The 24561-nt window shown below is 46.9% G+C and overlaps 2 protein-coding genes across 5 annotated transcripts; both read left to right on the top strand.

The window, feature by feature from the left end:
* The first annotated feature begins 2100 nt into the window (after positions 1–2100).
* FUCA1 (alpha-L-fucosidase 1) lies at positions 2101–9773 on the top strand. The gene is given in 9 exon segments (XM_073317550.1): positions 2101–2165; positions 2167–2577; positions 4626–4760; positions 5322–5459; positions 5988–6093; positions 6405–6605; positions 6797–6987; positions 7806–7905; positions 8569–9773. Coding segments are annotated over 9 exon segments (1488 nt in total). The 3' UTR covers positions 8710–9773.
* Positions 9774–10912: 1139 nt separating this feature from the next.
* HMGCL (3-hydroxy-3-methylglutaryl-CoA lyase) lies at positions 10913–22591 on the top strand. 4 transcript variants are annotated; one of them, XM_073317525.1, is made up of 9 exons: positions 10913–10999; positions 11715–11798; positions 14390–14497; positions 15190–15285; positions 16369–16517; positions 18666–18729; positions 19183–19371; positions 20166–20291; positions 20945–22591. In XM_073317525.1, the coding sequence occupies exons 1-9, from the start codon at positions 10913–10915 to the stop codon at positions 21044–21046; spliced, it is 1005 nt and encodes a 334-aa protein (XP_073173626.1). In that variant the 3' UTR covers positions 21047–22591. The 4 variants fall into 4 exon arrangements, with proteins under 4 accessions (XP_073173626.1, XP_073173627.1, XP_073173629.1 ...); XM_073317528.1 differs by having other exon boundaries at positions 10921–10999; positions 11720–11798; XM_073317527.1 differs by lacking the exon at positions 10913–10999 and adding an exon at positions 11304–11381.
* Positions 22592–24561: the final 1970 nt, after the last annotated feature.

Below are 24561 nucleotides of genomic sequence, written 5' to 3'. Positions count from 1 at the left end.
AATTAAGTTCTGGCCCAAGGAAAATGTGCTTTGACCCACGTGGCTGCAGCACAAGGGTGGTCTGTGGCCACTCAGCTGCTGGGACTGCAACACTTTATATGCAGTTGTGGTTCAATATGCTAAGGCATCGAGCACACCGCAGCAGTGGTGAGAGCCCCACACTCCTGTTAAACTCAGTGGAAGTTGAGCACCTTGTCCAGGATGGAGCCCTCAGTGGGTCTTATGCCTAGATACTCAAAGGTATTCAGACTCCTGACTTCCACTGAAATCAATTGGTGCCTAAGTAGCTTTGAGGAACTGGGCAGTCTGAGAGCCTCAGTGTTTAGGAGTTTGATTGTATTCCAGGAACATTTACAGCCAAGTATGGTTTCAAAGGAAATGTATGAGTGTGGTTTATTTCTCATCCAACTAAGGAGGCACATTTATCCCTTGTGTAATTTCACTGACTATACCAGGACTGCACCAAAGAAGAATTAAGCCCTTTGCCTGGAATTATTGAGAAGCTGTTTTAAGAAGGTGCTGTATTGTTTTGTCCAGAAATGCAGTATGTGCTGAAGATGTTTTCTACTCTAGGCAGGCAAGATATTTGTTCCTAGGAAATAAGACATTCCATAAGTATCTTTTGCAGAACATGTCAACTGGACACAGGCAAAATAACACAAGCAAAATAAATATTGGGGATCGGTCCTGCTATTGGGGATCAGTCTTGCTTTGAGCAGGGGGTTGCGCTAGATGACCTCTTGAGGTCCCTTCCAACCCTGATATTCTATGATTCTATGAACACAAGCACCAGTCAGTACATGTGGCCAAGAGCATGTCATAAAGACTTGCACCTACTTTACACCAGTGCTGAATTTGCCCCCTTGGGTGCAGCATATTAATATGATTATAACATCGGCCTCCCAACTCCTGACAAACACGAGAGAACAACATTTAAAACTTAACAAAGCACACTTGGGCTGTTAATAATTGACCTCAGTCATGCACGTAAACTTACCTGCAGTAGTATATGTAAATATGCCTCTTGTGCTACATACTGTAAACCACTATGTTGTATTTAGCTTGCAAACTGCCATGGTAAATCTATTAGCACATCATTAAATGGCTTATTTGTTTTAATAGTTAAACTCTACACAGAGTAAGAATAAAGAATATTTTCTCTGTGGCTTAGAAATCCTAGAGCAGGGGTGGGGAAACTTTCTGGCCCGAGGGCCACATCTGGGTATGGAAATTGTATGGTGGGCCATGAATGCTCACAAAATTGGGGGTTGGGGTGTGGGAGGGGGTGAGGGCTCTGGCTGGGGTGTGGGCTCTGGGGTGGGGCTAGAAATGAGGACTTCAGGCTGTGGGAGGGGGTTCTGGGCTGGGGCAGGGGGTTGCGGGTGAGGGGAGAGGGCTCCAGCGGGGGGTGCGGGCTCTGAGCTGGGGCAGGGGATGAGGGGTTGGGCATGCAGGAGGTTGCTCTGGGCTAGGATGGAGGGGTTCAGAGGGTGGGGGGGGGATGAGGGCTGGGAAAAGGGGGTTGGGGTGCGGGAGGGGGTCAGGGGTGCAGGGTCTGGATCCCACTGCCTGGCAAGAGCTAGAAGGCCGGATTAAAACGTCTGGATGGCTGGATGCGGCACCCGGGCTGTAGTTTGCCCAGCCCTGCCCTAGAGTAACTAAGTGGTTGTATGCCGTGTTGTTGTCGGCCTCTGCTGTTTGCTACCAGTGGCTGCTACCATAGACATAAGGATGCCTTTGCAAAATGGATGTCACTGCACTACATGGGTTATCTGCTGAATTGTAGCTGTGTTGGTCTCAGGACACTAGAGCGACAAGCTGGCTCAGGTCATATCTTTTACTGGACCAACTTGCTTCTGTGGGCAAAAGAGCCAAGCTTTAGAGCGACGCCGGGGGCAGGCCCAGCCGGCCGGGTGCCCGTGGGTCACCCCACAGGGTGATGCCCTCTGTGGTGCAGGGGCTCCCAGGGCCCCCCAGCTCCCGGGACCTGCCCTCTGCCTCAGTGCCTGAGCTGAGACAATCCCAGGGGCAGCACGTGGCCCTGGCCTCGCTGGCGACGGCCTGTCCGCGCAACATCCCCTGGCCAGGGCCTCTCTAGCAATGGCGCCGGCCCTGCTCGTCACGTGGACGGTGCCCGTCACGTGGTCAGCGCCTGGGCGCCTTGCGCTGGCCCGTCTCGGCTCCCGTCTCGTTGGCGGAAGGGCGGGGCCTGGGCAAGATGGCGTCGCTGGGAGAGGCGCGCGGGCTGCTGCTGCTGGTGGTGGTGGCAGCAGCCGGGGCGGCCGGCGGGCCCCGCTACAGCCCGGACTGGCCCAGCCTGGACGCGAGGCCGCTGCCGGCGTGGTTCGACCAGGCCAAGGTGGGGGTGTTCGTGCACTGGGGGGTGTTCTCGGTGCCGGCCTATGGCTCCGAGTGGTTCTGGTGGCACTGGCAGGGCGAGCGCCGCGCCGACTACGAGCGCTTCGTGCGGGAGCACTACCCGCCCAACACCAGCTACGCCGACTTCGCCCCGCGCTTCACCGCCCGCGACTTCAGCCCGCGCTACTGGGCCTGGCTCTTCGAGCAGGCCGGCGCCAGGTCAGTCCCGGCGGGCGCGCCTGGGCGCGGGGCGGGAGCCGGCCCTGGTGACTTGGGGGGCAGTGAGGGGCCCCTTGGTCTCTAAGGGGGAGTGGCCTGCGGGTGAGTGGGGGTGGGGGTGTCGACACTGGTGGCTTGGGGGGCAGTGAGGGGCCCCTTGGTCTCTAAGGGGGAGTGGTCTGCGGGTGAGTGGGGGTGGGGGTGTCGACACTGGTGACTTGGGGGGCAGTGAGGGGCCCCTTGGTCTCTAAGGGGGAGTGGTCTGCGGGTGAGTGGGGGTGGGGGTGTCGACACTGGTGGCTTGGGGGGCAGTGAGGGGCCCCTTGGTCTCTAAGGGGGAGTGGCCTGCGGGTGAGTGGGGGTGGGGGTGTCGACACTGGTGGCTTGGGGGGCAGTGAGGGGCCCCTTGGTCTCTAAGGGGGAGTGGCCTGCGGGTGAGTGGGGGTGGGGGTGTCGACACTGGTGACTTGGGGGGCAGTGAGGGGCCCCTTGGTCTCTAAGGGGGAGTGGCCTGCGGGTGAGTGGGGGTGGGGGTGTCGACACTGGTGACTTGGGGGGCAGTGAGGGGCCCCTTGGTCTCTAAGGGGGAGTGGCCTGGGGGGGTGGGTGTCGGCACTGGTGGCTTGGGGGAGAGTGAGGGGCCCCTTGGTCTCTAAGGGGGAGTGGTCTGCGGGTGAGTGGGGGTGGGGGTATCGACACTGGTGACTTGGGGGGCAGTGAGGGGCCCCTTGGTCTCTAATGGGGAGTGGCCTGCGGGTGAGCGGAGGTGGGGGGGTGGGTGTCGGCACTGGTGGCTTGGGGGAGAGCAAGGGGCCCCTTGGTCTCTAATGGGGTGTAGCCTAGGGTCTGGGCTGAGAGTGCAAACCAGGGCAAGGGGGCACCCCCAAGGGCGGAACAAGCAGTAGCTGGGTGGGGAGGGGAATAGAAGATAGGGTCTGTGAGGGCAGGGTGGCCCTGGGCTCTGCTGCGGGAGAAGGGTCCAGGGGGGTCCCTTGGGGCAGGAGTTCAGTGGGTTCCGTCACTGGTGACCTTTGTGCACGTAAAACATCTGTAGGGGCCATTGGTCTGCTCCATCCCAGGATCCAGAGCCACTCCAGTGGGCAGAGCGTACATAGGGCAGAACCCTGGTTCCTATAGTTTTCAGAGTAGCAGCCGTGTTAGTCTGTATTCGCAAAAAAAAGGAGTACTTGTGGCCTTAGAGACTAACCAATTTATTTGAGCATAAGCTTTCGTGAGCTACAGCTCACTTCATCAGATGCATCCGATGAAGTGAGCTGTAGCTCACGAAAGCTTATGCTCAAATAAATTGGTTAGTCTCTAAGGTGCCACAAACACTATAGGAACCAAGGAGTACATTTCCCTGCTGGGGCCAACCCCTATATTGTAGCACCCTGAGGATGCATCATTCCCAGGAAAGGAACACATTCATGGATTTTAAATCTTGCATTAATCAAAGCTAGAGCCAGAGGGAACCGGTTTCTGCTGCCTTCCACCAGAGCAGACGTCAGGTGATTTACTTGAGTAGCTGCTTCCTCTTTTAGCCAATGGACAGTCCCTTTCTGAGGCCTTAGTGAGATATGGTTTCTACAAACTTACACAAAGCAAGAATGATTTCATTTTGTAAAATGATTCTCAAAATCATTAAGTTCACTGGAACCATGGAAGCACTTGGAAGTGGTGGTTTATCACTCAGTGGCTTTAATGTGTCTAACTTTGAAAGTGGATTTAGTGCTGTTGAAAGATGCCACTCTGACAGCACTGTTGATTTTTATTCTTAGGTTTACCCTTTTGCCCTTAGAAGTTCTCCCTCCACTTTGAGGGCAAGGCATTTGTTACCCTATGCAGACAGAACACAAGTAGTGAATCAATCTGTCACCTTTTTATCAGCACTAAAATTCATTTAAAACTCCTTAACTCTTGCAAACTCTTGCAAAGGAGAGAACTTGCAAACAGGTACAGTCAGAAAAGGAATCTGAGACAGCTCTTGGATTTGGAGTATCTTAGGTAGGTTCTATTTCCGTCTGAACAAGGGGCTTTGATTTCCGCAGGTATGTGGTGCTGACTACAAAGCATCATGAGGGCTTCACAAACTGGGGGTCTCCTGTGTCCTGGAACTGGAATTCTGTGGATACGGGGCCCCATCAAGACTTAGTGGGTAAACTGGGACAAGCTCTCAGAGAAAGGTATGTCACTGCTCTTGTACATACTGGCAAAACTTTGTTACCCAAGAACTATTTCCAGTTCTTGAATTAGATGCCCATTAGTGTCTCCTAGTTCTTTTTGATAAATTTGTCCCTAAGCACATACTTTTCAACAAAACTGTTTTACCTCGGGGTAAGAGAACTCTCGTACCCAAATCTCCTGTTGGCTTCCTACAGGATGGCGGCAAGATCCAGGGAATAGGGCATGGGAATCAGAGTTTGACAACCTGGGCTATATTCCTGACGTTACCACTAAGTCACTGTGTGACTTTAGGCAAGTTACTCAGTCTCTCTCATATGTGAGGAAAGGAGTGTGATATTTACCCACCTTTTGGAAGTATTTTGAAACCTATGACTAGATATAGCATTCTCTAATGCAGATTCGGCACTGAATACTACAATAGTAGGTGCTTGTGACTCTCTCTTTTTTTTTAATGTAAGCTTCACAAGTGTAGTGAATATGCAGAGAGATCTTTTTTTCAAACTGGTACTTTTTTGTTAACCCAACTTTCATCTCTTTCCTTTCTTTGTTTAATATTTAAGGAACATACGCTATGGACTGTACCATTCTCTCTTAGAGTGGTTTAATCCTTTGTATTTAGATGACAAAAAAAATGGCTTCAAGACACAGAATTTTGTCATTTCAAAAACTATGCCAGAGCTTTATGATCTTGTTTTAAGGTAAGAGCTGCAACCTTTTAGCGCCCCTGAATATTACTGTATTTCTTTGTTAGGGGGATAAGGATGTGGGGCAGAGGAAGGGAGACACTTTAATATTTGCTGTTCAACCACAAGGCAGATCTCGCCTTCCTACAGCAGCAATTTGGGATTTGAGGTGGTCTGAGAAGGGGATCATGTTAGCTATCTGTGGTTGGGAGCACTTTTTCCTCAATGTTATTTACTGGCCATTATGCCTGCATGGAGACAACTTGCACTTACCCTCTTTTGTTAGTGCTACACCCCCACTTTGGGTATGAATGATACTCCCATCCTATGCTGCAGCAAGGATCTCCCTCATGGGTGTGTGTTTTTGTTCCCCCACCAGGCAAATGTCCTGGCTATGTCATACAATAGGAGAAGCATGTGAAAGCAAAGATAATTGTCACAAGGCAGTATTTTTAATTCTTGCTTATGAAGTTTAGTCTTCTCTTTCGGCTGGGCCAGAAGTGGGAATGTTAAATTTTCTAGTAACATTCATCTGTCTCCTAGGTATAAACCAGATCTGGTTTGGTCAGATGGTGACTGGGAGGGTCCGGACACATATTGGAACTCTACTTCTTTCCTTGCCTGGCTTTATAATGATAGTCCTGTCAAGGTACTGCTATCTGCATTTCCTTCATGTCTTCTGGCCATTACATAAATATGGAAAATCAGGCAGCTTCTACTACTGGCAGAATCTAAGTCAAAAACCCTTAGGGTCAGTCAAAGCATATAAATTGTTGAGGGCATCTAAAGTATTTGACCTTTTAATCAAAAATAATGAATGTACTTGTCGTTATCGGGAGACTAGTTACCAAAGATCCCAGAACAAAACCCACAAACTTGTTCCTTTGAAACACTGCAGTAGAAGGATTGAGTGTCTAAGTCAAAACGGTTTCTACTCTGAACTGTCTCTCCTCATTCTAGGATACCGTTGTGGTAAATGACCGTTGGTGCAATAACTGCTCCTGCAATCATGGAGGATACTACAACTGTGCCGATAAATACAAGCCGGGCACCCTGCCACAGCACAAATGGGAAATGTGCACGTCTATTGACAAACTGTCTTGGGGCTATCGAAGCAACATGCAAGTCAATGAGCTCATGGATGAATCAAGTATTATCTCAGTAAGAACATTTTAATATAAACAGGGGGATTGCTGTGGATTAGAGGTTGTCTACTTATCTGGCAAAACAGTATGACAGGGTGATGGCTAAAGTAGCAGGGATGATGTGAATAAAGCTTTTATGCAGGTTCTTTCTTTCATAGTCAAGAGGGAAAGTAAAGTGGATTCACGTTGTGTTCCTGTCTGTCACAGGAACTAGTGCAGACTGTGAGTTTTGGAGGCAACTATCTCCTCAATGTGGGCCCTACAAAAGAAGGGGTGATTGTTCCAATCTTTCAAGAAAGGCTTCTGTCCCTTGGAAAATGGCTGCGTGTTAATGGGGAGGCAATTTATGCTTCTAAGCCGTGGCGGGTGCAGATGGAGAACACCACAATTGATGCATGGTAAGAATTACTTTACACAAGACCACTCTGAAACAGACCCATCTCAGGCTGTGGTCTCATGAGCAAAGAAGGGTTGAGCTCGCTACTCTGAGAGCTCCAAAGAAAAATAAACACTAGAAAGACGTTGGTTCACAAGTCGCCCTCTACTCTCTGAGTATTGGACTGTTCCATGCTTTTTAAAAATAAAAAAAAATCAAAAGTAAAACACTAAAGATTCCATGGTGCTTCTCCTGAGTAGGAGTGTTTAATCCCATGGTCTTGGCTAAAATTCTTAGTTGCATGACTGCATTTTGTCTCCCTAAACTCCTGTGGTTGGCTTATTATGGTGGTATTTACTTCCCAGATTCTTGTGTAATGGATCTGTGCGCTGTTAGCCAGCAACTGCATTTCCTCAGAGGAAGAGGTGTATAGTAAGTGTGTAAGGAGACCAGAACACGACAAACCTAAACTGTGTTTTTAAAGAGAATAATGAAATGACCAACATGAAGCTTCACAAGAGCTTAATCTACACTAGTGACCACAGCAACTTAAAGCAAGGCTATGTTGCAAGGTGACCTTTGTTTTTAGGGAGCGTATGTGGACTTTGTTTAGCTTTCCTCAGTCCCTGCTGACTGGATAAATGGTGGCTCCACAGTATTGAGGTATGCAAGGAAAGCAGGTGACCCCTATGCAGCTGGCTTTCCCAATATGACTAGACTGATTAATGGGGGGGAGGCATGCACTTTTTGCTTTACTTCTGACAAAGCCAGATGCTTGTGTCTCCCTCTGTATTTTTTGGTGGTCTACACACCTCTGTACACCATCTTATATTTCCTCAGGTACACTTCTAAAGGATCAACTGTCTATGCCATCTTTCTGACCTGGCCAGAGAGTGGTGTGTTGAAGCTGTCTTCACCTATTCCATCTTCAAGCACACAAGTAAGGAATCTGAAGAGTAGATAATTAATCTCATGAGTCCATCTCGGTACCTAAAGGCTGAGATGGCCCAGCCTGGGTTCCATTAAATATCTGGTGAAAGTATATATAAAGTTGTCTTCCCTTACTTCTAGTCTTGGGTCTTAAAGGAATTGTGATCCCTCTTTCTGTGCGTTCACCTTGCTTTAAGCCACCGTTATTCTCTAAGAAACGCTGGATAGGACTCGTCAGCACTGCTTGTTAACCTGACATAGTACCGACAGGGGCATTTCTTCCACAGAGTTCCCAGCTTCTGTTGACTTGATTTGCTGTGAAATGAGCCAAGACTCCCAAAAAGCAGTAGGACCACTCCGACAGGGCAACACAAACTAGAAAAACCCTATTAAACTACTTACTGCAAATGGCACAGGGAGGGGGCTGTGTCATCTCCAAACTGCCATAAGAAAAATCTCCCCAGTGAAGAACCATAGGCAGATGCTGGGCCAAAAATGTGCCGTGTACAGTACTCTGCAGCTCAGTAAACTCTGGCGGGATGGAAAGTAGTTGGGGCTAGTTCAACCGCTTGAGTGTCTGCAAATACATTGAACTTGCTGACTGAGATGTATTTAAACAGGAAGTATGTGCATGAAGCAACAGATGAATATTGTTCTTTCCCTCTTTCTTCAGGTGACTATGTTGGGGTTCTCTGAGACACTGAAGTGGGAGAAGGCCCTATATAAAGGATTGATGATCACTTTGCCCTATGTACCTCCATCTGCTCTCCCAGTGCCGTGTTGCTGGACTCTCAAGCTAGAAGGTGTGGCATGATAGTGACTTTGAAGAAAAGCAAGGAACTAGATCGCTTTTTTGCTTTGATCTGATATTTTTTTGAAGGTGAAGGAATCTTAATAAATTGTTTTTCTTGCTCATCTAAGAAAATAGCTTTGAGCCACTCTGGCCAAGAAAACAGCTAGGTCAGTGCATCTTGGGTGGGAACAAAGGCCTGATCTATACGCAACGTTTCATCTGTCCGAGAGACGTGTCTAGCAATAGTAATGTTCTGTTGCTGGATTTTGACCTCGGAGTGTGGTCAGACTACTGCGATGAGAGATCCTTAGCTGGGCTTCCTGGCAGATGTTACCACTTTGCCACCTTTAACCATGGCACTGCAGCCTAATAGGCATGACTGTCACATAAGGTGGGTGGGAGTGTGAACAAATTTAGTGTGGGACAGCTACAAAGTTGGTTGAATTAGGATCTGCAACCCGCAAACACAGAATGTGAATAAATGGTGCTCAGTTACTACAGTGATGGGTACCTTACAAATGCTTAAGATTGACAAAACGAGCGATGGTCACCCTGCCAAGAGGGTGCTTACCTGCTAAAGGAGAGATTTCACATTTTTAATTATCAAAATGTTCGATATAGCTGTTAACCAGACTATATGGAGGGATGGAACTATTTTCATGTTAGTTTATGATCAAGGAACATGCCTTGTACTGGTGTGTAAGTCTGCACCATCAAACTAAGCAAAACAAAGCAGGAAAAAACATCCACTGCTTCAGGACAGGAGCAGGTCTCCACTGAAGCTGTCCACTGCACCTATGTTTTAACTATCAACTCAGGAGCTCTGAAACTGAATCTTTTATACTGACTGATTTGAATATTCATGTCACTTAAATGGCATAATCTGTTTCTTGAAACTAGTCTTTAACTCTAATCAAAATGCAGTAGCCTAACTTTATTTTCTGGTGTGTGAAATTATTAAACATCCTGTTTAGGGTGAATCTATTATGCCATTTAAAGTCTAATTGGAATTAAGCACTTTTTCAGATTCTTATGTGCAGTGTATTTTCATATGTAAATTTAAAAAATAAAATTCTATTAAAACACTGCTGCATTCATTTCATGTGAATTAAAGCTGAATTAGATATGATTACAAATATTTATAATGTAAAATAAGTGGATTTATATTAATGTTTGAAGGAGATTAGATGTAATGAATTTAAAGAATGAATCTGAGCTCTCTCTAACATTCATATAAATTCAACTGAATTTAAATTCTTGTCCTTAAGATGTGGGTGTAGTTACATTTGTGGAAAGAGCTGTAGGCAGATGGTAATCTGTTCTTGTAAGTCTTTGCAGAGGTACTGTTGGTCTGACTTAAAATCAATATAACTCTTCAGTTTTGTTAAACAAAAAAGCCCCTCTCAGTACTTACATTTGATAAGTTTGTAAAGGAAGGATTTCACAGCACATCCAGGTTAAAATTATGAAATTGTTCTATGAGTCTGCAATTTACTGGAGCATGGGGGAGGAAAGTGCTTATAGACACAAGTGTCACTGTTCAAAGTGTTGTACAGCAACCCAACAACAGTGTGCTGCAAAGCAGAAGATAGCAGACTCCATGTAAAAGTGGCTTAGAGCAATGGCTCTCAAGCTTTCCAGAGAACTGTCCCCCTTTCAGGAGTCTGATGGGGCCAGGTCCCTTCCAGTCCTCCACATCTGAGAGCCTATCACCATGATAGGTTTCAGAGTAGCAGCCCTGTTAGTCTGTAGCCGCGCAAAGAACAGGAGGACTTATGGCCCCTTAGAGACTAACCAATTTATTTGAGCATGAGCTTTCCTGAGCTTCCGCTCACATGGAGCATCCGCCACATGCAGCCGATGCAGTGAGCTGTAGCTCAGGAAGGCTTATGCTCAAATAAATCGGTTAGACTCTAAGGGGCCACACGTCCTCCTGTTCGTTTTCCGTATCCCCATGATGCGCTTCAGCCGCATCTCCTGCAAGCCTCAGGGCTGAAGTCCCGGCCCCTGTGGGAAGGGGCCGCGGGGAGCTCCGGTCCAGAGCCCTGGGACGCTGGCTCGGAACGGGGCCGGGGGCAGGTGCTGAGCCTGGGGCTAACTCTGCCCCGGCCGGCTCCCGAGACCCGCGAGCGCGGAGCTGACGGGCCCTGGCGAGCTTGCGGGGCTCGGGTCACGTGCTCAGCAGCTGGCGGCCGGGGAGGGGGGGAAGAGGGAGAGAGGTCACATGACAAGGGGGCGTCTGTCACGTGAGCGTCCCAAGATGGTGGCGGCCAAGCGGGCGCTTCCGTGGCTGGCGGCCTCGCTCCGCCCGGTGAGTGGCTCCCCGCTGCCCCGGGCCCTCGCATCCACTTCAGCGAGCCCAGCGCTTAGTTGGGCCCCGGGCTGCCCCCCACCCTTCTGCTGCGCCAATAGCAACGCCGCCCTCCGGCTTCTCCGGAGAGCTCGGGGCCCGTCTACACTACGGGGCCCGTTAATCCTCCTCCCTGGAGCCCGCTGCCCCCGCGCCCAGGGCAGGCGCGTGCTCGCAGCCCTGAGCGAAGGAGCTCGGCTGCCCGCAGTGTGCGGTGCGGACCCGGCCTGACTCTGAACCAGTTCCAGATTGACGTCGTGGGGCTGCCCTCACGGCCTGGCCACTGGGGTCACGGAGCAGGTGTTATATAGTGGGCGCTAAGCTCTGGTTCCTGGATTCACTTGTGAGTCTCTCCGCTATTCTTTAAAACAAAGCGAAACCAAAAAAAAGTTTTTTTGGTTTTGGGGTTGCAGAGAAAAGCCTGCAAACGTGACCCAGATTGCCCTCAAAGGCTCAGAAAGCAGAAGGCAAATACAAAGAACACCCACGTTTATTATTTTTATTTAAAAACTCATGCTTTTGGGGATTGACTCATGATTTTTGAATGCCCTTTTCTATGTTTCCTAGTATGTGAAATAATCATAGACACAGTTAATGTTAAAAAAAAAATGAAAAATTGTTGTCCTGTGTGGTTTTAAAGGGTCTTTTTTTCCTGCTCTCTCTGTCTTTTGCGTAGATCAGCTCTACGGCAGCTGGCTCCCTTCCCAAACAAGTGAAAATAGTTGAAGTTGGCCCAAGAGATGGACTGCAGAATGAAAAAGTAAGGGACTCTGCTCTCTGTGCTCCGCTTATGACCGAGGGTGTTGTAATAACTTGTTGATTTAACATTTGAACATTGTGAGTCTGCTGTTTCAACACTGCCCTGCGTTATTTAATTCTCCCAGTCAGAATATATTTGTAGCTCACAATCTCCTCCCCAAAATCCTGTTACTTTTTTCTTCAACTTCCAATGCATTTATTGCCATATAAATTGCCAAATGTGTTTTGTTTATGACAGGTTTCAGAGTAGCAGCTGTGTTAGTCTGTATTTGCAAAAAGAAAAGGAGGACTTGTGGCACCTTAGAGACTAACAAATTTATTTGAGCATAAGCTTTCGTGAGCTACAGCTCACTTCATGCTCAAATAAATTTGTTAGTCTCTAAGGTGCCACAAGTACTCCCTTTTCTTTTTGTTAATGAGTCCATTTGCCCTTGTTTTTTGAGGCATTCAGCCTAATCTAACTTCTGTTATACCTCCCCTATGTATATAATGAGAGGATGATATAATTAACTCACAGGTGAGCTTGTCTTTTATTTGTATTACAAATTATGTTGAACTAGAATTCCCTCTTGTATTCAAAACAGATTTTCATGTCTGCTGCCAGAGGGTAGTTTGCTATTACCCTGGTCCTGCAAAGAGTTAAACACATGCATGACTTTATGCAGCTCAGTAACACCATTGAACTCAATGGGTCTGCCCATGTATGGAAACTTAAGCTTTGCTTACAACTCTGCAATATTAGGGTCTAATACCTAGTGTAATTAAATTCCTGAGAGAGAACACAAATAAAACTACTGAGGACATATGCAAGGCTGCTAAGCCCAGGGCTGTTACGTTCTATCTTAAGTCAGTTGCTTTGTTTACCTGTTTAAAAAAAAAAAATCTGTCCACGCTGAACAGTGTGTGAGGGGTAAAGTCTGTACAGTCTAGGCAGCAAGAGTGAGAGGTATGGTATAGCAAAAATTCCATTGTTAGTTTGTTAGGAAAGAGCCATGTGTTGTAGCTGATGCTGGAGAGCTCCAGTTCATGGTGTGATGACATAGCTGTGATATATCCCCTATTAAGGGGGAAGTGAGACTTCTTTTCAGCAGTTCAACCAGAGTCTACTGCAGTGCACAAAATGAAGGGAGGTCCTGCATGCGTCACAACCGAACTTAATAGCGGCTGTGAACTCAGTTGTAGCTGAACTCATCGCAACTTCATTGCAGCCTAGCTAGGCAAGGGCTAAAACAGAGGTGGGCAAAGTACAGCCTGCAGGCCACATCCAGCCTGGCCCTTGAGCTCCGGGCCGGGGAGTCTAGCCCCCAGCCCCTCCCCCCGCAGCCTCAATGTGCCATGCCGCCCGCGCTCTGGCCCGCTGCTCCTGCCCAGCAGCGGGGCTGGCTCCGGTGGGGCTGCGAGCTCCTGCTGCTCTGAGCAGCATGGTAAGGGGGTGGGGAGCGGGGGGGTTGGATAAGGGGCAGGGGGTACTGGGGGGGCAGTCAGGACAGGGAGCGGGGGGGTTGGATGGGTCGGGGGTTCTGGGGGGGTGCAGTCAGGGGATGGGGAATGGGGGGGGTTGGATAGGCGTGGAAGTCTTGGGGGGACTGTCAGGGGGTGGGGGTGTGGATAGGGGTCAGGGGACAGAGAGCAGGGGGGTTGAATGGAGGGGGGGTTGGGGCGGGGGCGGTCCAAGGAGGGTGCAGTCAGGAGACAAGGAGCGGGGTGGGGGGGTTGGATGGGTCGGGGGTTCTGAGGGGAGCAGTGAGGGGGCGGATAGGGGATGGGGGCCAGGCTGTTTGGGGAGGCACAGCCTTCCCTACCCGGCCCACCATACAGTTTCACACCCTGATGTGGCCCTTGGGCCAGAAAGTTTGCCCACCCCTGGGCCAAAGCCTGGGCCTCTTAATTTGCTTATCTTGTGGTTTAGGTCCTGCCCACACAGGCCAGACCAAATTGGTCAGAACCCCTTTCAGCCACAGCTGTTAACAGCCATAAGTAAATTCAGTTGCTGTGGCTGTGCAGACAGTGCCTTTGCTTCAGTGGGAATTAAGAGCAGTCTGCAGGATTGGCCCCTTAATTATCTGTGTGGCTGGCTACTACTTCTGAGGGTGTTCCATGGGACCATGGCACGAGTATTCCGCTTTGGATGCGCTAGCAGCGGAGTGAAACTGACGGGGGATTGTTGAAAAATCTTCTCTAAATTCTGAACAGTACTTTGCTTAGAAACTCATAGAATAAAGACAGGTTTCAGAGTAACAGCCGTGTTAGTCTGTATTCGCAAAAAGAAAAGGAGGACTTGTGGCACCTTAGAGACTAACAGATTTATCTGGACATAAGCTGTCATGAGCTACAGAAAGCTTATGCTCAAATAAATTTGTTAGTCGCTAAGGTGCCACAAGTACTCCTTTTCTTTTTTCATAGAATAAAGCATCACATTTTACTATTATAATAGATAACAGAACAAATCCTTTAATAAAGTAGATCTGTATTATCACTTTTAGTTTCTTCTGAAAAAGGAGTTTTTCAACAGATGTATAATCTTTTGCTGTATTAACAAGATTTGTTTTAAACTAACTTTAATCTAGGGATGTTTCTCTTTCCTCCCTGTAGAATATTGTCCCTACACAGGTGAAAATCAGCTTAATTAATATGCTGTCTGAAACAGGACTTCCGGTCATAGAGGCTACCAGTTTTGTGTCTCCCAAATGGGTTCCTCAGGTCAGTAGCTGGGATTACTTGGGATTTTGTGTGATCAGAAAGTGGATTTCAATATGGTTGCAGAAAGTTGTTAGCCTGTTAATATTCTATTTTACACTGTTAAATATAGTCTTAAACTTTCCTGAGTCAGAAATAACCTAACATTGCTTCACTGGCCTGTTCTCTGTTATAGTTAGATCACTTATAGCATTTATTATTATTTGTGTTATGGTAGGCCCTATAAACTCCAGTCAGGGATTAGGGCCTTATTATGCAGAACACTGTGATCACACATACCAAAGAGTCCTTGTCTCAAAGAGTTTGCAATCAAGTATAAGACAAGAGATGACTGGTAGAGTGAGGAAGCATAGGGTGATATTACACCAGTCATAATTGCCTCATTATTAATAGGATAGACTAGAGCTTCCCTTTGAACACCAGTGAAGAATAAGTGCAGATTCAAATGGACACACAACAAAAAGAACAAGAGAGATCCTCTCCTTGAGTGGATGACTCTTAAGTGATCACTTTAAAATATCCCCAATGTTTCCAGTACAGTTTTGTTTGGCTTTTAAAGAGCCATCTCTTTAAGTCATGATTTTTTGCTAGTCCCTTGGATTCTCATTTGAGACATGGTCTTAAGAAGCTTTTTTAACTCACTGAATAAATAACCTCTTCATATATTCTAAAGTTTTTCTCCATTTGCTGGTTAGATGGCTGACCACACAGACGTCTTGCAGGGAATTCAGAAATTTCCTGGTGTCAGCTACCCAGTACTGACCCCTAATCTTAAAGGATTTCAAGCAGCGGTAAGAGAAATGTATTGTGTTTCGGATCTGAGTTCTCTAGTGTGCATTATGCATGTCATTGTCTGGGTGGGAGCACTTCAAACAAGTGGGAGATATGTAGAAATTGTACTCTAACATTTCCTCTGATTTTTCTTTTTCTATCAACGTGCAGCAGGCAGCTCTTGTAGTTTATCTAAAGAGGGTCTTTCCTAGTGGGGAACTTGAAACACACCACTTATAATGCAAAAATCTGTGTTCTTGATTCACGCCCGGCCCCACTTCTGGTGATCAGCAGTGGTATTTCTGTCTAAACAAACCCTTCTGTCTCTGCTTCCACTATATCCTGTGGAAGTGGCTTTAGTGCTGCATTTATGGCTTTGCAATCATTTCCATGACACACTCAGATGTCTCAAATCAAGGGTTATGTTTTTGCTGTGGGGTGAATTGAGATGAGAATCTGGTTTGTAAGGGAGAAAGCTCTTATATTAAAAACAGACAGCTTCAGAAATTGCAAAGGGTCTACAGAGCATGGCTGACAAAAAAAAAAAAAAAAGGTTTTTTTTCAACGTACTCTGAACAAAATGTCTTTGGGGAAAATTCTCTCTAGGGGAAAATAAATTTTAAAATTACAAATCCTATAAAACCAATAATCTCAGTAGAATAAGGCTTTGTTCCAGTAACGATCTGTAACTGCACCTCTGGAGTAAATAGCTTTATCCCTTCAACGTATATCTTCACTGATACAGGCTGCTACGGCCACACAAATTCCTCATTCCATTGAGGTTATTGCTGATACATACTTGTTAGGCAAAATGTGAAGTGGCAGCATTATCACGTGGCTCTACCAGTAATGTGCAAGAATCCGAGCTTCACAATAAATCATGCAAGTATAACAAGAAGAATATTGACCTGTCGAGTGCAGCCGGTGGTAACACTGAGCTTAACTGCTTGGTGCTGAGTCAGTGGGAGCTGGGGCCTGTTTGTTGGGTTTGAAGTCAATGGGAGTGGAAAATGCTCAGCATCTTGCAGGATCAGTCCTTTTACAAGTGCTTTATTAGCAACAGAAATGAGTCCTTCTGTTCTTTCTCATCTCCCTGTTGGAAGGTGGCAGCAGGGGCCAAAGAGGTGTCTATCTTTGGAGCAGCTTCTGAACTCTTCACTAAGAAGAACATTAACTGTTCCATAGAGGAGAGTTTGCAGAGGTTCAGTGAAGTGATGCATGCAGCAGGAGCAGCCAGTGTTCCAGTCAGAGGGTAAGAGAGCCCAGTGCTAGATCAAACCAGTTTGTTAACCTGTGCTAATGATGTCAAACCATAGAGGAAAAGTCAGACTACTGGGGCATGGGCCAGAAGTATCCAAGGCTAATATGGTTGGGGAGGTGATGACCACTTAACTGTACTGGTTTGAAGCCATTCCTGTACCCGCAAAAACAGTGCAGCCTGGGACCTCTCTCCCATCCCATTTGCTGCTTATGACCCACCTTAAATTCCCAGGAGCAGAGGAGGGGGATTTACTCCAATCTCTTTTTATGCTGATTTTATTTACTTTGCTTCCTGGTCTGCATGACTTTGGAAACAAAAAGAAAAGGAGGACTTGTGGCACCTTAGAGACTAACCAATTTATTAGAGCATAAGCTTTCGTGAGCTACAGCTCACTTCCTCAGATGCATATCGTGGAAACTGCAGCAGGCTTTATATATACACAGAGAATATGAAACAATACCTATTCCCACCCCACTGTCCTGCTGGTAATAGCTTATCTAAAGTGATTTCCAGCACAAATCCAGGTTTTCTCACCCTCCACCCCCCCACACAAATTCACTCTCCTGCTGGTGATAGCCCATCCAAAGTGACAACTCTTTACACAATGTGCATGACAATCAAGCTGGGCTATTTCCTGCATAAATCCAGGTTCTCACATCCCCCCACCCCCATACACACACAAACTCACTCTCCTGCTGGTAATAGCTCCAGCAGGAGAGTGAGTTTGTGTGTGTATGGGGGTGGGGGGATGTGAGAACCTGGATTTATGCAGGAAATAGCCCAGCTTGATTGTCATGCACATTGTGTAAAGAGTTGTCACTTTGGATGGGCTATCACCAGCAGGAGAGTGAATTTGTGTGGGGGGGTGGAGGGTGAGAAAACCTGGATTTGTGCTGGAAATCACTTTAGATAAGCTATTACCAGCAGGACAGTGGGGTGGGAATAGGTATTGTTTCATATTCTCTGTGTATATATAAAGCCTGCTGCAGTTTCCACGATATGCATCTGAGGAAGTGAGCTGTAGCTCACGAAAGCTTATGCTCTAATAAATTGGTTAGTCTCTAAGGTGCCACAAGTCCTCCTTTTCTTTTTGCGAATACAGACTAACACGGCTGCTACTCTGAAACTTGGAAACAAAAGAATCCTAATCCCTTTTCATTGACCAGATACCATTATTGAGTCATTTTCCTCTCTTCTACAATGGTCAAACTGTGCTGAGGCCACTTGTAAGAGTAACTTGTCCTGAACCGAGCTCCTGGCTAGGAATACAGCATATGACTAGGTCTCTCAAATTCGGTTCTCTCAGTGCTGTGGGTTACATGTGAATAGGTCTCAAATAATAGAATCTTCCTGTCCCTGTGGAAAGCAGATTTCACCACTTTTAAGCTTCAGTTTTCTTAATGTTTTAATGATATCTTGGGCTCTGTCAAAACAGTGGTTCTCAACCAGGGGAATGCGTACCCCTGGGGGTACGCAAAGGTCTTCCAGGGGGTACATCAACTCATCTAGATATTTGCCTAGTTTTAAACCAGGCTACATAAAAAGCATTAGCGAAGTCAGTACAAACTAAAATTTCATACAATGACTTGTTTATACTGCTCTATATACTATATGCTGAAATGTAAGTACAATATTTATATTCCAATTGATTTATTTTATAATTATATGATAAAAATGAGTCAGCAATTTTTCAGTAAGAGTGTCCTGTGACACTTTTGTATTTTTCTGTCTGATTTTGTAAGCAAGTCCAGTTTTAAGTGAGGTGAAATATGGGGGTACACAAGACAAAGCAGACTCCTGAAAGGGATACAGCAGTCTGAAACGGTTGAGAGCCACTGTATCAAAGGATCCAGAATTACATTAATTCATTTTCGCACAAATACTCCCTGCATCGTGGTGTGAAGTATTAAATGGTTAGCAGGGTGCCTGACCCCAGTAATGGCTGTCTGTTTCTTTGTGCAGAGGGAATTATTACAGAGGCTGTGAGCCTTTGTCCACTGAATTCCACCCTTAGGCTTTTGGAAAACTAAAAGAAATTTCTCATTATTTAGAATGCTGCATGTACTGACTGACTTAGCCTGTATTCTATTCCCCCAACACCCCCAAATTCCCCCTGCTAATCTCAGGCTATATCTGCAGGTATGTTTCTTGTGTTCTTGGTTGTCCCTATGAAGGAAAGATTGCCCCAGCTAAAGTTGCAGAGGTGAGTACACCATAAATGTAGCCAGAGGCTATCTAATCCTCGGTGCAATCCTAATGCTTGGGACAAGAATCGGGTGCCCTGAGCTGCTTGGAGGTTTGCTTTTTGCATGAGACAGAATAGGGTGCTGTTTGCTTGTGGAGATGCACCGGGAAATTTAATGACCACATCTCCCACCAAGAATTAGGGGTGTTCTTCCAATTGCCAGCTCAGCGAGGAAATGAGTGCTGAGACAGATTTAACTGGAAGTGGTATTCGTCACTTCTTGTCCTCTACTGTGCGTATCTAGTGTTTCTGGGTGCAGTCTGATGATTGTCCTGTTACACCCCAGAGGTGGCTGCATTTTCAGGGCAAGTGAAACGATCCCTCTCTATAGCTTGTGTCTCAATGTGTGAAGTGCTTTGGGATCCTAATAGCAAATCTGTTTTCTCATTAAGTGTGTCATTTTTGGGGCAGGTGTCCAAGAAGATGTACTCAATGGGGTGCTACGAGATTTCTCTGGGTGACACCATCGGTGTTGGGACCCCTGGGAGCATGAAGGAAATGCTCTCTGCAGTCATGAAAGAGGTACCCGTTGGGGCCCTTGCTGTTCACTGTCATGATACCTATGGGCAGGCTCTCGCCAACACCTTAGTAGCACTTCAGGTAAGTGTTCCTTTGCTTCAGTGAACAATATCTGTGAGTTTTGTCTCCCCTCATGTGCTGAGGGTCTCACTCTCCCCTTTCCTGTGTGTGTGACGTGTAGGTATATATGCAAACCAAGAAAATCATGGTGGGTGTGAGTGAAAACTGTCACAAGTCCCCTAGCTGGTCCTTGGTTTGGTTCAGGTACAACACTTGGGTTCTTCACCCAGTGGTATCCAAGTAATGGATTCTGCTGGGTTCCATATGGGCTGCAGTAGCTAGACTCAACATTCTTTGCAGTGAGCAGTATCTGAAACAAGCACTATGGTACATTTGCATGCTCTGCTCACGAATCACAAAGGTCTGTCAAACTGCTGTAGCGAGGGAAGTGTTAATAGCACTTTATGGCCCTGAGAATGAGTTAATAAAAGATCAGGCGTATGTGCAAACTAGTATAGGACATTTCCATCGGAACATCACGGATATGGGCTGGTCTCATATCTTGTGACACATGAGAGTAAAACAAGAGCATGCTGGGTGCTTCACCTATCTGGGCTGCATTAGGGACTGGACTTGAACGATTCTCAGGACTGTCAGTTGCCTGGATTTGGCACAGCTCTCCCCTACCCAGCCAGGAATGAGGGACTGACCAGGACACTGTCCAAAATGCCTGTTCAGTTCTTTATTAAATCTCTTCCCCAAGCCAGAGGATGCTTGTTCCTTTGACCCAAACGTGGGCGGTGTTGTTGCTCTGATTTACAGTACGATGGGACCAGAGCTGCAGACAGTTTTACAGACGCCTGTTTTGTATTCAGATGGGTGTGAGTGTGGTCGATTCCTCAGTTGCTGGTCTCGGAGGCTGCCCGTACGCACAAGGAGCCTCGGGAAATGTAGCTACAGAAGACTTGGTGTACATGCTACATGGCCTGGGGATTCATACCGTAAGTACAGTGGGCTCACTGTTGTCATGGCACTGCCTGCTCACACTGCTCTCCATCGGGGCTCGAAACGTGGCTTTGAAACTTGACCTACAGACTCCCTGACTGGCAGACGTAGCTTCCCTGTACTCGGGTGGCTGCCACCCAAATACAGTGAGGCTTTGTCTGGCTGAAGGAGCCCTTGTTGTCTGTCACGGCAAGGATAAGGGAGTGAATTGGAATCAGTGAGTCTGGACTTGAGGGCGTTAAAGCAAACAGCCAGAAAACCGAGCCCACACGGAGCAGTAATAAGTAACAAACTTCCTACACGTCACCTTTCTGTGAGTGCACAGGGGAAAGAATATGGGCACAGCTGATCATTGTTCCAGCTTCAAAGGTCATTGTGTCCCCTCTTCCCCCCAGCCCCACTCCCTCTGGATTTAGCCTCACTCCTTTATGGTGCCTTTGACCTTGAGTTTCTCCCTTCCCCCACTCCTTCCCCGAGTGCACACTAAGGAATGTGTGACTTTAAATGCACTAGTGTCCAGTTACCAAGAGTCTTACCAGAACAGCATACCATTTTCCAAAGCTGCCCACCAGTCTGGAATGTGATGGCATAGTTGTGCAGCCCACCCAGCAGGTGTATGTACAAACTGTTGTATCTCTGTCTCGTAAAGGGAGTGGATCTACAGAAGCTGATGGAGGCAGGTGTGTTTATCTGCAAAGCACTGAACAGAAGAACCAGTTCCAAAGTGGTTCAGGCTTCCTGCAAACTGTGACACGGATCAGTTTCTCCTCCGACAAGTCAGCAAAGAAAGCCTCGGTGCAGATCTGGAGCCCTGCCAAGTTTACATTTGCTGCCTGGGTTGTGCTTAAATATTCCCTTTTGCGCTCTGGACTCGGTGAATGGGAGATTATATATAGTAAAATCTACAAAGAAATGAAATAAACAAGAATGCTATAGCAGACCTAGATGAACATGTTACACCTCTTTAAGGAGAGAGGGGAGCTGGCCTCTGACAGTGCCATCATGAAATGGACAAACTTGTATCTGAGGGAAGAGTAAGGGACACAACCGTTGCTTTTACGCAGAGAACAGAAGGCAGTAGGCACCTCAGAAACTTCTTTGAGCTTTCTTGATGGGGGTAATGGGTTTTTTTGTTTGAGGTTAACATGGAGCTCAGAAGAGCATCCACTCAGGTTAATTACCACCTCCAGGGGATTGTCATCGTAGGACTAACACTACAGTGTACCCAGTTAGAGCACTTTCCTTGGGTCAGACTGGTTTTAGCTTCTCAGAACTGCATGGAGCAATCCTCTCTTTGCAACACGAGCAAACAGATTGAAAACACAAGGAAACACCTTTATTCTATAGATCGGAGTGAATATCAAGGATGTAGCTCCAGCTTTGGATCTTAGCTCTTAGTATTCAGTAGTGGAGGATGGTATGGGTCAAAAGATGCTTTTCAGATAATTGTCAGTTGTGTTAGGGAAAGATACAGATTTTATCATCTGAAATATTAGAGTAGCAAAAATCTGGTGTAATTAAACAGGGGAAAGAACAACTTAGTATTAAGTCTGTGACAGGAAATCCTATCAAGATGATTACTGTGTGAGCAGCATGCGAATGGGAGAGTGTGGAAGAAGTGCCTTATGGTTACAGGACTGCAGAGAAAATCTAGACCAGGGGTTCTCAAACTTCATTGCACTGTGACACCCTTCTGTCAATAAAAATTACTGCATGACCCCAGGATGGGGGACCAAAGCCTGAGCCCCGCTGCCCCAGATGGTGGGGCCAAAGCCTGAGCCCCACCACCCCAGGTGGCAGGGGCCAAAGCCCTCAGGGCTTCAGCTTCGGTCCCGGATGGTGGGGTTTGGCTTTAGCCCTGGGCCCCAGTAAGTCTAAGACATCCCTGGTGACCTCATTAAAATGGGGTCGCGACCCACAGTTTGAAAAGCACTGATCTAGACCAACAGGGCAAGAAGAAATTAAACAGAACTAGTATAATTTCTGTACTTTGCTTGAATTTCTCATGTCAGCTGGAATTGTCAGCCATTCAGTTTCTATGGAACTCTTTTTATCACTGAACAAATTATTAAATGCTTTTTCATAAAAGTATGGATAATTAAAAAGAGCCTGAGCCAATTACTAATACACAAAACTTGTATTGATGGCAGGTAGGCATCTGTTTCATGGCTAACCTCTCTATTACGTACGTTCCACTGGGATGATCTTTACGGCACCAACATCCTTTTTGCAAAACACTGGCATCATAAATGTTTATGTAACATCAGTAAATTATAAATAAATAAATTAAAAATGACCGCGTTCAGTGCCTGTTAGTATCCAGCTGACGTGCCGGTAACAACACCAGGTTAGTTTTAAAAATGCATTTAATGGTTACAGCATTGGTAATAATGACATGGTTGTTCCTGCCCCGTAGTGGGGTTCTGTTTTAACAGCTTTTCTCTATCAATCTGTCTCAAGGACACTGCATTCTAGGCGTACCACCTGACTTTGTTAACCCCTAGGGTTGGGACGGTTTTCGTAACAGTACTGTGTCAAGAAAAGGAGTACTTGTGGCACCTTAGAGACTAACCAATTTATTTGAGCATGAGCTTTCGTGAGTACTGTGTCAGTTACAGCATCAGCCCCTTGGCCTGGAATGCCACTAGATGGCAGCATTTGGCGAGTCACAGCAGTAGTTACTCTCGCTCTAGCAACCAGTCGGAGAACACTTCAATCTCTCTGGTCACGCAATCACAGACATGAAGGTCGCTATCTTAAAACAAAAAAACTTCAAATCCAGACTCCAGCGAGAAACTGCTGAATTGGAATTCATTTGCAAATTGGATACTATTAATTTAGGCTTAAATAGAGACTGGGAGTGGCTAAGTCATTATGCAAGGTAGCCTGTTTCCTCTTGCTTTTTCCTACCCCCCCCCCCCCAGATGTTCTGGTTTAACTTGGATTTAAACCTGGAGAATGGTCAGTTTAGATGAGCTATTACCAGCAGGAGAGTGAGTTTGTGTGTGTATGGGGGTGGGGGGGATGTGAGAAAACCTTGATCTATGCAGGAAATAGCCCGACTTGATTATGTAAAGAGTTGTCACTTTGGATGGGCTAGCACCAGCAGGAGAGTGAATTTGTGTGGGGGGGTGGAGGGTGAGAAAACCTGGATTTGTGCTGGAAATGGCCCACCTGTTGATCACTTTAGATAAGCTATTACCAGCAGGACAGTGGGGTGGGAGGAGGTATTGTTTCATGATTTCTGTGTGTATATAAAGTCTGCTGCAGTTTCCACGGTAAACATCTGATGAAGTGAGCTGTAGCTCACGAAAGCTCATGCTCAAATAAATTGGTTAGTCTCTAAGGTGCCACAAGTACTCCTTTTCTTCTAGCAATGGAGTTAATGTTGGAATTGAGCAAACTCCAAGGCTGGAGAGTGGAAATAAAATCACTCTTAAACCTCTCTGCAGCTCCATGGAAATACAAAATCTCTTGTGACCCAGCAGAGGGGTTAGGGAAAAACCTAGCTGGGGCTCTTTGCTCAGGCCAGGCTGATTTGTGGTTTAGAGATTTGGAGGGCACGCTCTGGCAGTGGGAGTGGTTGAGGTTGCTCTTTGCCTTGCTCTCCTGTGACTAGGGGCTCAGCTGTCTAGCTGCCAACCCTCTAGGACTGTCCTGGAGTCTCCTGGAATTGCATGATCTTTTAACTAAAGATCGTCATGTGATGAAATCCCCAGGAATACTCCAACCAAAAACTAAAAAAAACACGAGTCCTTGTGGCACCTTAGAGACTAACAAATTTATTTGGGCATAAGCTTTCATGGGCTAGAACCCCCTTCATCAGATGTATGCAGTAGAAGATACAGGAGCAGGGCTAAATACATGAAAGGATGTGGTTTGCTTTTCCAGGTGTTAGGTCAGTCTAAGGAGATAAATCAGTTAGCAGCAGTGCTGAGCATGCAAGGCCCAGCTGCCTCCCCATTTCAAAGGGGAGGCTGCAAAAATCCCGAGGCCAAGCCCTGGGGGCAGGACAATGGCCTGACCCCAGTTCTGAGTGCAGTACTGCAGGCTACCACCCCCTTCGAAGGAAGGAATGGTTTCATCCAATTTCCCCTTCTTGTCCCCCCCCCCCGTAATAGCTAGGGTGGTGTGGTCGAAGCCCTTTCTCGCCCTCCACAGCTAGCGATGGTCTGAACCAATCTGTAGCTCCCTTCCCCGTGTCCCTCCGCGCCCCGGGCCAAGTGGTTTGATCCAGAGCTCCGCGTTTGGCTCGTTTTGGCCATG

This window comes from Lepidochelys kempii, chromosome 19, assembly GCF_965140265.1.
Source record: "Lepidochelys kempii isolate rLepKem1 chromosome 19, rLepKem1.hap2, whole genome shotgun sequence".
Lineage (NCBI taxonomy): Eukaryota > Metazoa > Chordata > Testudines > Cheloniidae > Lepidochelys > Lepidochelys kempii.
The sequence above is the reverse complement of the archived record's forward strand: the minus strand, read 5'-3'. Positions and strand labels throughout refer to the sequence as shown.